Source organism: Hippocampus guttulatus, chromosome 4, assembly GCF_054856545.1.
Source record: "Hippocampus guttulatus isolate MCC_2025c chromosome 4, RoL_Hgut_1.0, whole genome shotgun sequence".
In the NCBI taxonomy this organism is placed as follows: domain Eukaryota; kingdom Metazoa; phylum Chordata; class Actinopteri; order Syngnathiformes; family Syngnathidae; genus Hippocampus; species Hippocampus guttulatus.
In genome coordinates, this window is record NC_141264.1 from 9,285,635 (window position 1) to 9,301,910 (window position 16,276).

Genomic DNA, 16,276 nt, shown 5'->3' on the forward strand with positions numbered 1-16,276 from the left:
ATGAGTCCAAATTCATGTTCCTTCATTCTAGTATCCACTGTGTATGAACATTAAAAATGTAAATCAGTGGCATCTAATTCCCTGAAAAAAAGGTTGAAGATGATCCAGTATCCAGTATCAAAAGAATGACCAACCCTGTACACTGCCATATTGGACATTTTTGTATGTAATCCCTGTGACGTATTATGTGTTATGTATTTTTCATTATTGACTTTTTTTCTGGTCTATGTTCCTATAAAAATGCCATGTGGTGTTATCTAGTATTGATATAATGTAGATGGCACTCCGACACATCTCAGGTTTCATATTCTCCCTTTGAGAAAGGGAGGGAGAGACATTTATTGCGGGAGTGGCTGGCTAAACTAGACCAACCCATGGACTGTACAACAGTGTGCAACGAGTACACTACTGTGGCATAATATACGAAAACGGTGATAGATCTTCATCAAAATTTCTGGACATGTGTAAGCATGTGATAATCAGAGGCTAAAAATATTCTTCAGCAAGACAAATTATGGCAGGATCTGTGCTCATGAAGAATGAACCAGTCTGAAATTTTGTCCAACTTCCAATTCTTGGGCTTTCGGATAACAAATTCCCTCTCCTGGAGCCTCATTTATCAAACGTGCGTATGAAAGAGTTCATGCAGAACATATATAGAATTGCTATAAAGATGTTATAAATAATTAGCAGCTCATGCACCCAGAAAAAAACAAAAGGTACATTTGAAAAAAAATATTCTTGTCGCGTTTCCGTTAGCCCCAAACAGCACCACGCTCGGCCTGGCCTGGCACCACACAGCATGGCCTCTTGCTTTTCCACAGACGCAGGGTGGGTTCAACTGAACTATATTTGCAGCGTGTGGGCTTTTGCCATCACATTTCACAAGTCTCGGCCACTGTTTTTGCGGCCATTCTAAATATGACTTGCTGTTGAATGATGTAGCAACGTTGCAAAGGACAGCCATTCAAATTTGGTGTTTTACATCAACATTGAACCATATTACATGTACAAGTTTGCATATACCATTGTGCGATAATTTTCGCGAGCGGCACACAAAGCTTGCCGGCAGTGCTCATTTATTCTGAATAGAAAGGTCAGTCTCATTCGTTGGCCGCCACTACGAGTCAACGCCTCATATTTGGCCCACCTCCCTGCTCTTCCTCAAAGCAAGTTAACATAGGACATCTTACCGCAACCACCCAAATACACGCGAAGTTGCTGCATGAAGACCAACAGTTAAGCAGGAATTAGCCACAAGCTCCTACCTCCCCGGAATAATATTCACGTGAAGGGGAGTCGATCACTCCCTCATTCGAAATGTGGGGATGGATTAGAGAAAGTGGTGACATCTGAGGCAAATCGCTGGAAATTGGCTGGACGGCCATCGTGTTGACAGTGGTGGAAAGTTTCTAAATAGATTCCGTAATCTCCCTCAGGAGATGCTCACGTCTGCCGAGCAATGCACCCCGAGCACTGGCGGCTTGATGGATTGTGTTTGGGTCTGCCCTAAACCGGAGTCTGCTTGGGTGCATGACGAGTCTGAACATGCTGTCACGTGAGGAGCAGAATTTCGACCCAGAAACGGAGAGGACAAGGAAGTGGCAAACAAAAGTCTTTATTTACAAAAATAAAAAGGACGTAATAACAGACAGCAGGGCTGGATGCAGACGACATGGAAGAAAGCTTGACGATTTGACATGGAAGATAGCTTGACGTTCTGACAATGTGTCACTGAGCCCACTCAAGCTTAAATACTCAGAGACATCAGGCCATGCCCAATCCCATGTGACACAATAAAGCTTACAACATAAACTGACAACTTACAGTCACAACAGTGTGAACTGACTGAAAGACACTAAGTGCAACAAACCGCACAAAAGACTGAAATGTGATGCATAAACAGGTTGAGACAGAAAATTTGGTGATTATGAAATGTGTAACTCAGGCTACCACTTAAACATGTATTATATAATGATGTTTCCAAAGTTCTTAACTTACTGTATTTTCCGCACTAAAAGACGCACCTAAAAGCCTTCCATTTTCTTAAAAGCTCACAGCACGCCTTAAAATCGGATGCACCTTGTGTATGGTCATTACGGTATGGAGCAGCGGCAAGAGAGTTCAACATTAATGAGTCAATGTTGTAACTTGCTGTTGGTTAAGTCAACTGTGTCACTGCTTTATTTAATAAGATTTACTGACATCTGATCGTCACTATATAAATCAGGGTGTAGTTCAACAGCATTCTGTTGGCTTTTCCTTAAGCGTAGCTCCATCTAGTGGATGCATTGTAGATTGCGTCTTAGAATGCAGTGCGTCCAACACTGTATATGATAAAAAATACAAAATAGACCATTCATTGAAGGTACGCCTCATAATCCAGTGCACCTTTTCGTGTAGAAGATACGGTAAAACCGAGGGCAACATTGCCAAAAACGCCTATGGAAAGATGCACCCCAAGTAAATTTGTAGCTGTTCTTGAACCATTTGGAGTATCAGCATAGTTTTGGTCTCTTTTTGAAATGTTCAAAATGTTATCATTATGAATATTTCTCCTATACAGTAAAAATCTGTGTAAGTGCTCCTGTCACTGAACTATGGATGTTCGAAAACAGAAAAAAAAAGGGCGAATCTTATGTTCGTCCAATTTCTTTTCACAAAATCTGCCTTTAAAATGGATTTAGAATGTTGATTAGGACTTGAAAACACTACAGGATCAAAGCTTGAGGTCTCCCCAAATTCCGTTTCAAATTTGACAATTGTAACATGCATGGTACCATTCAAATCTCCAGAAACTCCGCTTTTAAAAGATGTATAACCTGTTCACACATGTACTCAGCTGACGACGTGCATCAGCGATTTGTTTTGGCAGATGGCGGAGGGCCCTTCGGTGGGCCCTCCTAACTTTAACATTTACCAATTTGAACTGGTACCTAAGAAAATTTGTTAAAATACTTAGCTTCAAAAATATACAAGAAGCATCTGTTCAATCGCGGAATTTGCTGAGAATACTTAGCAAAAAATATCAAGTGTTCAATATGCACATTTTAGCCCACGTTGGTTCGAGAGGATTGAAGTTCTTGGATGAGCTCTCTATTGCCCCCTGTGGACACAAAAGCTGTTGAAGCACCAAATGAGCCAATGTAAGATTGAGGTCAAATGGCATTATCATAATGTCTCTGCATTCATTTGTCTCTGTGATTAACAGTTGGCATCTGTGTTTAAAAGGATTGGGAATTCATTCATTTTATGCTAACATAATCATCCAACTCTTCACACCTGCTGCAACACAGAAATCTGTGTGATCCCCCATCGTCAGCTCAGTCTTAAATTGTGCATCGCTGACCTTTCCCCCCAGCTGCTCAGTCCATATGCAGGTATCCTCGGGATAATACATGCATCACGAACGGTCGGCTGCATGTGAACCTTTTGAAGGAATCGTTGGCGCTGCCTTTACTCACCACATAATGCCATGTATGAGCATTTGGTGGATGATGAGATTTATTTATTCTCAGTAGTTTCACTTTGCGCAATGAGTAAGCTTCAGAACACACAAAGGGTTATATTAAACCCCCGCGAGTGCTTTGTCCCTGCCATGATGCATTGCCTTTTTGTTTTGCCCCATCTCTTCCTTTCCTCCATGAGCCGATTAAGTCTCTAGAACAGGCTGGAAACACCACAGGGTGTTGTATTGTTTTTCAGGGGGAAAAATGTCCCTTGCCTCTTTTTGGCTGCCACATTTATTTTTATTTTATTTTTTTGCAGGAATTAAGAAATCAAATGTTATTTCAATGATTTCTATGATGTGTCCACAAATTAATGTAACCTGCATAAAGTATGAAATAACATTTGATAAAGAACAGATAAATCATCTTTTTTATTTTATTTATAGACAGAGACAGTTTTCTCTTGCAGTTTATATGAAAGAAAACTGTTACAGGTACGCTTGACAAATCTATGTAATGACTATTAAAATTCCGCAGAAATATTAGAAACTGCCGTGGACATCTGAATTTTGCGGCAAGCCAAAATCTGGATTTAGTTGGTCAAAAAAGAATCTTCACCTTCAGTCCTTTGTTAAAATGCCTTGAATTGCTAAGTCTTCTCAACGCAGTATAGATTTCCACGGCTGCAAACCAGAAAATACAGTTTTCTTTTGGCAGAGAAGTTTGAACTAGCATTAGAGGATTTATTCATGTCAAAGGGTTTTCAAATAAATCCTAAACCCGTGTGGTTGTCTCAACTATAAATTATCGATGGAATCTGGGGGATTAGTCGAAGAAAGAGTTGGGGATTTATTTTAAAATCTGTACTTTGGAATTAAAACCAAACATCTAAACCGCACGCACGCGCACACTTCCCTGTCATTGGTTGAGCTGCTTCTTCTGCTTTGTATTTGGAGGCGGCTGTTTGCTGCCGATTAAAAGGAGCATATTGATATTGAATTATCGCCCAGCGCTACTTTAATGATTATGGCCTCTTTGTAATAAAATTATGGAGGCAAAACTGTGATGCACATTCCACACGGCCTCTTCAACATTGTCTCACTTGAGTCTTATAATCAACATGAGTATTTCTTGACAGTACAGGAGCTGCTACTGTTGTTTTGCCTGCAAAATCTCCCCCTGATCAATTGTGTTTCCCCACACGATGAGTCTTCAATTCTGTGTAATGGTTCTTTGGCTCTGCTTGTTTCCCCTCCCTCACATTTCTTATCATTAGGATACAGACAATATAAAAAACAAATTCTTGCTCGGTATTGAAAGATCAGAGACGTACGCCAATGAAAAGTATGTGTGCGGCCTGCCTTGAAATGATCCTCAGTCAGGCTTCTGTGGCAAACAGAACAAAATGGGCCATTACAATTAGACATAGTTGTGTTCACAATATGGTCTGCTGTGTCTTTCGTCTATTTTTTCCCCCTATGTAGTGATTTACACTATACTAATATGTATTTTTGTAAATCCCCCATACAATTTATTGCTCATTTTCTGTTACCTCGTTCGTTTGATCACATTTTCCGTGGTTGCTGCATAGCTATTATGTTGAATCACCCGGGAGAAGTGATGGGTTTTACTTCATTAAATTGTAGCAGGGTGCGCCGCTTCGCTACCCCGCCAACCCACCCCCAAAAAATGGTACGACTCCGTCAATAACCATTAAGGATCTTCTCTCATTAGACCAAACCCTATACCCCCAGTCCTTGAGAACAGCCCTGCCGCCTTACATGATGAAATACACATAGATGGAATTCCAACTGTGTGGAAATACAAATGGCAGTGTTTATTTTTCCTCCTGGGTAATTGCCACTAATGCTGTATTATACACAACCTTGTTCTCATTCAAGCCATATTCGGTTACTCAACATCAGGTCACCTTCTCTACAATTGACAGTGGATACACAGGAAAAAAATCAACATGTTCAAATGACATGTTTTAATCATGAAACAAAGCTATTGTAAAACTTTTTCCAGCAGTGGGTTACAAAACCTGTACGTCATTTTTAAAAATATATTTTTGAGTCGTGAAACTGGGTTGTGGCTGTATTCCCGTCTCAAATTAATCCCCCCAAAAGTTCAGGTATTCAAGTAGACATTTTCCGGAGATTTTGTTCCTTGTTTTCTCGCAGAAGGTGTTGAAACAAACGCTGACTGCAATTTCGAACAGGGATGTAACGACAATGGCAGTAGCACGATATCGCGATGTTGAAATACCACAATATCATCATCGTCATGTCATGATATTTAAATCAGCACATCTTTTTAAAACTCCAAATTGTTTCCATTTTGTACAGTTCCAGCACCCTCTGGTGGTTAGTTTATTAGTGCAGTCTAATTTGAATTAGGTACATTGTGGCCACCTATGTTTAAGACCCACGCTAATCGCCAGATGAAGGCGAACATAACATGTTTTAGTTCTTCCACAAATTGACTTGATTCACAACGTGCACATGCATTAGCCAGTAAATCCCTCAACATTGTTAGGTTGATTGTAGGTCGTTTATGTACTATGAGTTTAATGTTACCTGTACTATTTTTAACTATACATGTGTAGAATTATGACCTCAGCTAATTAGCATTGTATCAATGAGCCATTTACATGCACCTGATCATGTTTATTTTATATGTATTTGGTGTTCTGCAGTGATTTTTTTCCCAGTATGGTATTTTCATTTTTCACAATACAGTGAAACTCCTCTGCAACGAAATCATATTTGCAACAAGAAATTTTTCACTACAGGGAACTTTTCACTATTACAAATTTATCTCAGATGTAAACACACACGCACGCACACACACACACATTATCGCCAATAATTATTGTATCGTGAGTTTCGTATTGTTGTTTCATATTGTTACATCAGTAATTTTGAACATATTCCGTCCAAATTGTCAAACGCGTCATTTTCATTTCTCAATGAAAAACAGCTACAAAGCATGACGCTGCCACCACCCTGCTTCACTATAGGTACGTATTGTGTTCAGTTGGTGACGAACAAGTGATGTGCCTGTGCCAAACATACCTTTTGGAATTACGGCCAAAAGAATCGGCCTTGCATCGCAGAATCTCCCAAACGCATAGGAAAATGTGTTCTGGTCCAATGTAGCCCAAGTTGAAGGTTTTTGGTGATAATTCCAAATGTTTAAGGCTTCCGATAGAGAGCAAAAACAAAAAAATGTAGGATAAGACTTTCTTTGGAATGAATAAACGAAGGTGGCAGAGTTGTGCTGACCCTCATTTAACCTGAGTTTGAATATGACTGGTTAGCTCTGAACACCAGCCCCATTCCGGTTATCACAAAGAATGCACACTTAGTCAACTTTTTTTACCCTCTCCAAGACGTTTTTATGAGTCATGGTGGTGGGATACGTTTTGAAATTATTTATCTTAGCCTCATTAGTTTTATGGATTAAAGACCTTGCGTTTGATCACAGTTACATAGATTTTTATATATCTACTGTAGCTCTTTGGTTCCTCTCTTGGTGAGTGCGCTCACACACACACACACACACACACACACACTATCTATCATATCTAAGGTACTGGAGTCTGATTCATAAGTCAATATATCTGGATCAAGCTTGTGAGGCTGCTACAAACATTGGGAGTGTTACTAGATGATGCACAGCACCCTTGCTTGGAGCAGTACATTTAAACTTCATCAGGGGCCCTCAGAGATTTGAGACCCCAGAAAGGGAATGGAATAATAGAGACCAGTCTTGCATTGTCAGTCTTGTAAGGTAGTGTGCTTTCTGACGGGTATGTTTTCAAGAGACAGACAAAACTTATGGTCTTAGTTTTCGGCAAAACACTGTAATATGCATCCAGCAACAGTAGTTTGCCATGACTTTGTTTGCCACTGCTGTTTTGACTGTCATGTACAGTACTTGTGGTTTTTCCGCGGCCAGTGTGCCAGATTTCCTTGCCGAATCTCACCCCATCCTCAGGCCACGGTCACACCAAGGGGAAGAGACAATGATCGGTCCGGATCAATAATACATTGACTGCATTAATGCTTATGAATAAGTCATAGAAGCAGAGAACCCAGGTGACAGGAATGACACACCCATATGCACGGACACACACCCGCACAGTCAAATGATCTTTTATTATAGGGCTGGGAGGATAAATGAACGAGAAGAGAAGGAGAGCAACGCAGGGGCTTTAACTTTGCACTTGAGGATGTATCAAGCACTTGCTGACATTTTGCTGCATGTCAAGGCTCCTCTCTGTCCTTTTTCTGTCACTGGCCTTTTTCTCTCAAGGCCCCCTTTCCCTGTGGGTGGAATGAATAAGAGATTGCATCTGTGTCCTCAGTCTTACTCAAGACGGGCTTTATATAACAACTCAATTTGGTTGAGGCCATGCTTTGATGCCATCATATGTCATATTATACAGTACATGTGAACAGACAAATACATCATATGTATTTGTCTGTTCACATGTATAATATGCCAAGACATTTTTCCCCGGATGCCATCTCAGACAGGAGGAGACTTTTTGTGTGCCGCTAACAACAAAGCCTGAGCAGCCTGTGAGCCGGTTTGAATGCTCAGTAAAATTAGTGTGGTCGAGGAATGTACACGTGGTACTGTTGCCAAGAATTTTGAATGGGAACATCACTATTGAATAATTAATCCACTGAATGTACACCAAAGTGAGATGGGAGAAACTATAGCAACTGCTGCATGTGGGTGTATTCACGTCATCTGATCTGTTGGCTGTCTTGCTTGTATTGTAGCATTGCCAAGATGCACGTGTTTGTGGGGCTGCTGCGTGCTGCAGTGTTCTTAAAATACAAAAAAAGTGTTATACAATCATTAAAGTTTGTTCTGGCTTGTGAGAAGCCCTGTGGTGAGTTTTGAGTGGTGTCTCCCCAGGAAGTGTATGACGGGAGAGAAATCAGCTCTTTGTTTCTGCAAACGTAAATATCCAGGGAGCAGTGCTCAGCACTATCATTGGCTTATATCAAAGATTTTTGTTTTTCCTTTCCCTCAAAAATCCCGCCGCTCCTTGCCTGGGTTGAAAAAGCGATGCGGTGGAGGTAGAACAGTGTTGTTGCTGCTTCATAATGACAGCGGCTGTGAATGATGGAAATATGTCCTTGGAGGGGAGACGGCAGGTGAGGTCAGGCAACGCAATCATGTGGCCGCACAACAAAAAAACTGCAGGTTTCTGTAGATTCCATCAATTTATTGCTTGAAAAGAAACCATTCTTCAAAAACGTATTCATTTCTCGCACAATGGCTTACAAAATTAAAGACCTGCTCTTGCACAGATTTTTGGCAGTCATAGCATTAATCTCTGCCACTTCGGCTAGTCATAAATGTCTGCCTCCACATGCTTAGAGTAAAAGGTTAGGCAATTAAAAAAAAATCACAAGAGCTGGGTCTCATCCTAAGTGCATCCAATTATCAAGTATGAGACATTTCACAGTTTATAGTCACGAGATTCAACATATCTCAGACTCTTTAGTACAGCAATTCCACAGTCGTCAGCCAAATTGTGTATGAAGAGGGCACACATACTGAGATAGGATATGGATAAAGTCTTGGGTTTGCACAACTTTATAATTGTAGCCATTTAGTCAAAGCTACCAAAAAAAAACAAACGTAAACCTCCTCCTCTGTCATCGGGGGACTTGTTCTGGATGTGTTTCCGTGCATGTGAATGGGGTATATGGTGTAGCTTTGGGCACATATAAGGAAGAGCTCTTTTCGTCACATTTGCCATTTGATCATCACATTTATCCATTTTTCATCAGGTCAGATATGACTGAATATGAGAACGCAAGGGGGAATGTGAAATGCGCTCAAAACAAGGTGTGGGTTTAAGTTTTTCAAATATGCTGGTAATAACGTTGCTTTAATCCTACACAGTATTTCACTCACTTTGCATCACGGCTGAGCAATTCTTCGATATTCAATCGTGATTTCGATTGTGGCTTCTCTCCATTTTAACAACACAATAATTGAAGAAAAATTATGAATGTGCAAAACGGTGCGGTGTGTCCGCGTTCCTGATTTTGTGAAAGTATCCTGAATAGTACCATGTTACTGAATCAAGCATGCAGTTTATCAGAATCACAGTCTGATTTATTGGCTAAGTATGCAAGAAACACCCAAGAAATTTACTTTCCAGTTACAACCCGTTCAGAGGAACGTAAAACAGAACAGCAATAACCAACCTGGGGGAGACAGAACGAGAAGCCTGGTGGGTCGCTGTTATGTGATTCTGAAGAATGACGTTATAACAGCTTGAATTGGAATCAAATGAACACAAAAAAAAGTATTTTCTCATCTTTCATATTTATTGTTTCACCGTCGTCCTGCATTCATGCGTCACAAATTCGCTTGTCTCTCGTCTAAACACAAGGCAATTGGCTAGCTGTTGCTGCTCCCTATCGGTATGGGAGGGTACTACACGATTACTTTCTGGGCGATAGACTGCACAGGCACACAAATTGGATATTTTGCCATGGCACACCTGACAATGTCTTGCGGCACACTGGTGTGCCGCGGCACAGGGGTTGAAAAACGCTTGTCTAAACTATACCTTTTAGGTTAAAAACTTCATCACATTTGTCTTTGAACAACTGACAAAGTGGTCATGTAACTCAGAAATCTCTCATTTAAAGAACACCCATTCTTTACAATGCATGAACTTGTGCATCAATCTGATACCGACTTAAATTCTGCCACAGCTTTGTTGATAGAACGCAAGTGCTGGTGGCGGCCCACTGAAATACCTTCCTTGTATACCAAAAGTGCCTCACGCCAAAGACATTAACAGCTTCCGAAAAATCATTTCAGCTGCACATTTTACACATTTATCCTCTCTAACTCTTTTGGACACAAGTGCATGAATGTCCTAACTTCTAATTCAACCCATTGTACTCGCACCACTCAAACCGCAATTTTTCAGAAAACCATCCCTCCATATTAACATTGCATTGTCAAAGTTGTTTTCAAAACTTGGACTTATCAATTCGTAAAATGAACAGCTCCTGTAGTGACTGACCAGTTATATCTATTGGTGAAAAAGGTTGTCAACCAAATTTAGACAGAACGTTTCCACCCCACAGTGATGAGTATGCTCCAACAATGTTTCCGCAGTGTGCAATTAAAACACTTTATGATGAGTGTGAACCATCCTCGGTGAGACTGAATCTATCAGCCAGCCCCTGATTGCTGCAGGTCTCAGCAATTTAGCTTTCGCTTTGTCTCCATCACCGCATAGCTTCTGAAAGAAACACGACCCAATGGAGGATTTTCTTCTTGAAGTGTTGATTGATTGAAGCTGATAACATCTCGCAAAGGTTTATTATAGTTCATATGCGTGTGCGGTTGGGGGGGGGGGGTGTTATGTTTTGTCATTTGGAAAAAAAAGAAAAAGTGTTGTGATTCATTCTTTTTGTGCTGCTTTCAGGCTACCAGTGCCAAGGGCAGACCCGGTGGACCTGCAGGAATTTGATGACAGTGGTTCCGGACGTTCCATGGACCACGCCCCATAGTTGTTGTCTTTCTGTTTCGTAACTTGGGCTTCAACCCACTTTTGGCGTCCTTGTGATCTTAAGTCTCCCTTGTCCTCAAATGGCAGTGAAGTGGCCTTGAAATCACTTGTGACGGCTCAAGGCGGTTGTAACACCATTTGCCCCCCTCTCCAAAAAATAATTTTTTCTCAACCATTAACTGAATGTAAACACTGCAGTTCACTGTAATCGATTACAATCTGGCCCGATTTCTACTGGCAGTTGGATTGGAGGCTCACTAGTGTGCTTGCGGACTTGAGAGATGGAGATTGACTATGAGTAAGCTCGGCATATGTCAGAAATTGGATATTTCTTCAATACTGGGATTTTTACTTTCAGTTTTTTCCAGTTTTAGAGACGGCCGTGTTGAAAGCTATTTTGTATTTGGTGGCAATAAAAAAAAAAAGGACATCTACAGTCGCTTCTTTTTAAACTCTGTCTTTTCCACTTCCCGTCATCCTGGTGCTTGAACGTTTTATTCCCTCATACGCCTTTACCGAACCAGTCACTGGCTTGCTTCGATTTATGTGCAACCACTTGTAGGACCATCAACTGGGGCATTTGACACGTCTTGATTTTTGGATGTATATGACTTAATGGGTGAAAATCAAACTGTAATTTGAATTTTTCAAAAAGAACTCTTACCCAATGTCAGCTCACTGTCTGTGTTGCTCATACAATAAAACATACACAGTCTGTGGCAAATTTACGCACTTTCCACCTTGACCTGCTCAAGAATGATTTTCATTCACAATGCACCGCAGTTGAATTTTTTCTGTCTTGTCATACGTGTTATGTGATAGATGGGTGGATCATACATGACAACACTCCCTGAGCGCTGCAGTCAAGGTGCAACAAAAACAAAAAATGTTTATATTTTCAAATTTTGTCTTGAATCTATAAATAAACACATTCAGATTTGATTTGAAGGATGGCATCTGTATTTTCTTTTTAAGAATAATGTCTTTGTTGCGGCTACCTGAAAAGGAAATCAAGAATCTGTTATCTGAATACTTTGCAAGCAGGTGGGGATGGTTGGAGACAAGAAGGCAGATGCCGGGCTGCATCGAGTTGTAGTTTGGCTTCATCAAAGGTAAAAACAGCAGACTCCAAAAAGAGTGGGAATAGGAGGTACTGGAGCATTATTTTTATTTATTGGCTTAGCACTGTTGCTATACTAACATAGCATCCGAGTGTTGAGCCCAGCTCAACACAACAGCCGTTGTCATTGCGTTTCACTCTCCAGGCATGACTAAGAAATTGACACGCAATCCAGTGAGTACACGAATGTAAATGTTTGGTTATTCTTGCTTTAATTGGCCATGCCCGTAGAGTGATGGGAGGATAACGCCGCAATTGCAAGAGCTTTCAATGCATGATAGAATCAAGTCGCTCACGCGCGGTCGGTGTCCCGAGTGATTGACAAATAGGGCAATGTAGGAAGGAACATGTGGCTACATTTGATCGATGATTGATGGTGACAATGCACGCTACCGCAAATGCAATCAATCATTTAAATCTAAGATGCAATGCTTGTGCATAAGCAGCTCAGTAAACATTTTGCAAACATGCATCTCTCCTCAGAAGTGCTTTTTTGATCCCACATAGACAGAGCGAAACCCCCACACCCCAAAAAAAAAGATTTTTGGGGAGATTTTTGGTTTGGGTCCTCAGCCACCCCACAAGCAAAATTGCGACAGAGTTTGCACAGCCTACCCACGGAAACATTAGCAGTTTAGCTGCTAACAACGAGCTGGCAGCCACCAATGAAAGCGGCAATCAATCGTCTTTATCTTTTTCACATTTGCAGTCATGCGAGTGGGGTATGTAGGATCATAGAGGATCATAAAATGTTATTTCATAATTATCTCTGTTGTTTGTACCAATGCTATAAAGCTGGCAATTGAAAAACAACGGCAAGTCCATTTTTAAATCAGTTTTTTTCATTTTGCTCAGTTTCAGAAAACAGCTGAGCCGTGATTGGGTGTTACCTGAGCTTTGAGCAACTGTGATATCATTTTCAGTCGACAGCAAATGGCAAAATGGCCTCCCCCTGAGATGGATAAAAACATGTGGATGTTGCTACTTAATTCATATTCCACAAACACAAATTTAATCAGAATATAGTTTTTCGACTCGTGGGGCTGCATAGAACAAATTGTAAAGAAATGGCGAGGGTTGACTTCCCCTTTCAAGAAGAAAGGAGGGGCAGTGTTAATTGTATTTGTTAGAGTGTTTTTCTAAACAAAAACATGTACGGACGACTTCTTGTGCCGCGGAGTGACATTCCGACACCGTTAACCTTGAAATGTCACACAACAGGCCTCTTCTCAAGCGAGGACCCTCTTTAACTGATTAAGTCAGTGTTAATATTCTCCAGAGTCTATGATTTTTCAGCACGGCTGTGGATGAAATGATTTGGGTTGCGTGTGAGAGAGAGCCTCATCGAGTGACACCTCGTTCATGCTTTTGCCTCTGTCGCTGAGTCCAAAGAAACAATGACAAACCTGAGGGGTGGGGGAGCGCACAACAATCTGTCGGTGGTCTAGGTTGGAAATGGAGGCAGGATATCTGATCTCGTTTAACCTGGGAAACCACAGGGTTCCCTTTTATTTTTCCCCACCCCCAATTACACCTGCTCTTCCAAGTTCAATTCACACAGGACCTGGCGGGGACACACACGCACACGCACACACAAAACACAACCCTAGGCCTTCTGCCTCCTGTTCCTTTTGTTTTGTTTTTTTCATATATTAACACCTTAATTGGTCATGGATTGTGTGATTCAATGAGCTACGTGACATGCTTACGAGTAGTGGTGCCGCTTTGATTGTTCTGTTTCAAAATACATTTGAACACTACGAGTTTGCAATGATGGAACGCCTCGACACCAGCCCACTGTGACATGCAGTAGTGATGCTCTTCCTTTCTAGCATGTAAGATCTGGCAGAAATGGGAGATTTTTCTCGACCAACACATTGCCCCACGATTCAAATGTGTGTGTGTGCTTCTTCGGTGTTTGTGTGAATGTCCATTAGCCTGTGAAAAATGATACACATTTGCAGAGACCCACACACCTCCGCCTTTGCTCAGATTGCATGTTCTTGTTTCATTCAAGAGATTGAATTGCTTGTCTCACACTAAATGCACTTTCTTATTCATCTCCCCAAAGTCCTTCCTTCGCACACACAAATACAACACACACACATGTATTCACACACACCTGGCCTCTAACATGTAAGCATACGCGAACAAAGCAAACTAGCCATCGCTCAAGGGAGAGTACTATTGATTTTCACATTCCCCACAGTTATTTTAGATTTAACGACTGACTACAACCAAACATGGTACTTACAGGACTCGATATTTGACTCAATACCAAATGATAAGCCACCCTTAAGGTAAATGCGACACATCCAGGTTCCTAAACAGCATGAATGCCATTCCTTTCAAATCTGGCCTTGGTCACTTTTGTATGTTTTCCTAGTTCAGTTCTATATCACTGGGATCAAACCAAAACCTCCTATGTCACAATTAGCTATGTGCTGAAAATGGTTCGCTGTCTTTGATGATGCAACGTTAACGGTTGAACAAACATCTCGTATTTGGCCTAATGCCAGTGATATCTATTGTGCAAAGATAGGCTGCAAGCTAAACAGTCATGTCACACTAATTCTGACCTTTACACCACTAAGGTGCTTCATTTGTCACAATTCTGTATTGGATCTGACAAGAGATCAACTCCTACCAGCTTGCTCAGAGATATTGGGTGTTGGTGGTGCGCATGTTCCTCGAGTGTCTTAAAAAAAGGCAATGCTGAATATAATCAAATATGTGCTTTGAGATCCTGAAGTTTTGTTTGAAATCTGTGACTGAAAAAGAAAACTCTTCGTCCGTATCCTTGTTCTTGCTATCACTTGCTCATAAGTTGGTCAACTTTGATTTGCACAGCAAAAGAATGACCAGTTCACTTGTTCTAAATGTATGCATGTATATGTACAGCACACACGTGAATCAGCAGCGCTGTTCGTTTTTTTTTTTTCCCCTGTCACCGGAACCTCTGATTCCATCTTGGGGTCATCTTTTTTATCCCTTCCGAAACACCAAATGCATGTCTTTGAAAGCCGGGTGCTTGGGCTCCTTGTGCCAAAGCATTTTTGATGGCTGCATTGCCCATTTTGCGAGTCATACTAAGCAGTGTGAGTTTGGTGCGTGTAAGTCAGCAAGCAATAAACCCATACCTTAAGTACGACCGCCAATTTTAGGATCTCTTTCTCATCATTTGGCCCATTCCCCTTTTTGTAGAAGCCCCCCAAAACAAGTTTTTATTTGTCTTAATTTTTTTAACGAATTAACTTTGGGGCGGCCCGGTAGTCCAGTGGTTAGCACGTCGACTTCACAGTGCAGAGGTACTGTGGAACTAGAGTCAAGTCAAGTCAAGTCAACAGTATTTATAGAGCACTTTCAAACAGCCATCGCTGCATACAAAGTGCTGTACATGGAGCAATTTAACATGCACAATAAACAGTAAGACAAATCGGTAATAAAGGCGGTAGAAAGCACCAAACAGTAAAACCAAGAACAAATCTAAGTCATGCTGAGTCGAATGCCAAAGAATACAAGTGAGTTTTGAGGAGGGTTTTGAAGATGGGCAGCGAGGAGGCTTGCCGAATGTTCAGTGGGAGGTCATTCCAGAGAGAGGGACCAGCAACAGAAAAGGCTCGGTCCCCTCTGAGCCTCAGTTTAGTTCTTGGTACTTCTAATAAAGTCTGGTCCACAGACCTGAGGCGCCGGGCAGGTGTGTAGGGGCGGATGAGCTCAGAGAGGTAAGGTGGCGCGAGATTATTCAGAGATTTGAAAACAAATAAGAGGATCTTGAAAATAACTCTAAAATGAATGGGGAGCCAGTGAAGGGATGCCAGAGTAGGAGTTATGTGCTCCCTCTTACGAGTACCAGTCAAGAGGCGAGCGGCGGCATTCTGGACCAGCTGAAGGCGCTTAATGGAGGACTGGCTGACTCCAAAGTAAAGGGCATTGCAGTAATCGAGCCGGGATGTGACAAAGGCATGAATTACATGCGGTTCAATTCCAGCTCCGGCCTCCCTGTGTGGAGTTTGCATGTTCTCCCCGGGCCTGCGTGGGTTTTCTCCGGGTACTCCGGTTTCCTCCCACATTCCAAAAAAGACATGCATGGCAGGCTGATTGAAAACTCTAAATTGTCCCCCGGTGTGAGTGTGGGCG

The 16,276-nt window shown here is 41.5% G+C and overlaps 1 protein-coding gene across 3 annotated transcripts in view; it reads left to right on the forward strand.

Annotated features, from left to right (window-relative positions):
• trim44 (tripartite motif containing 44) overlaps positions 1-11,964 on the forward strand; it is a 64,437-nt gene extending 52,473 nt beyond the window's left edge. For all 3 annotated transcript variants that reach the window (XM_086109830.1, XM_086109829.1, XM_086109831.1), the window contains exon 6: positions 10,933-11,964. In XM_086109830.1, the coding sequence (XP_085965956.1) occupies positions 10,933-11,017 (85 nt within the window). In that variant the 3' untranslated portion in view covers positions 11,018-11,964. The remainder of the gene's footprint in view (positions 1-10,932) is intronic.
• Positions 11,965-16,276: the final 4,312 nt, after the last annotated feature.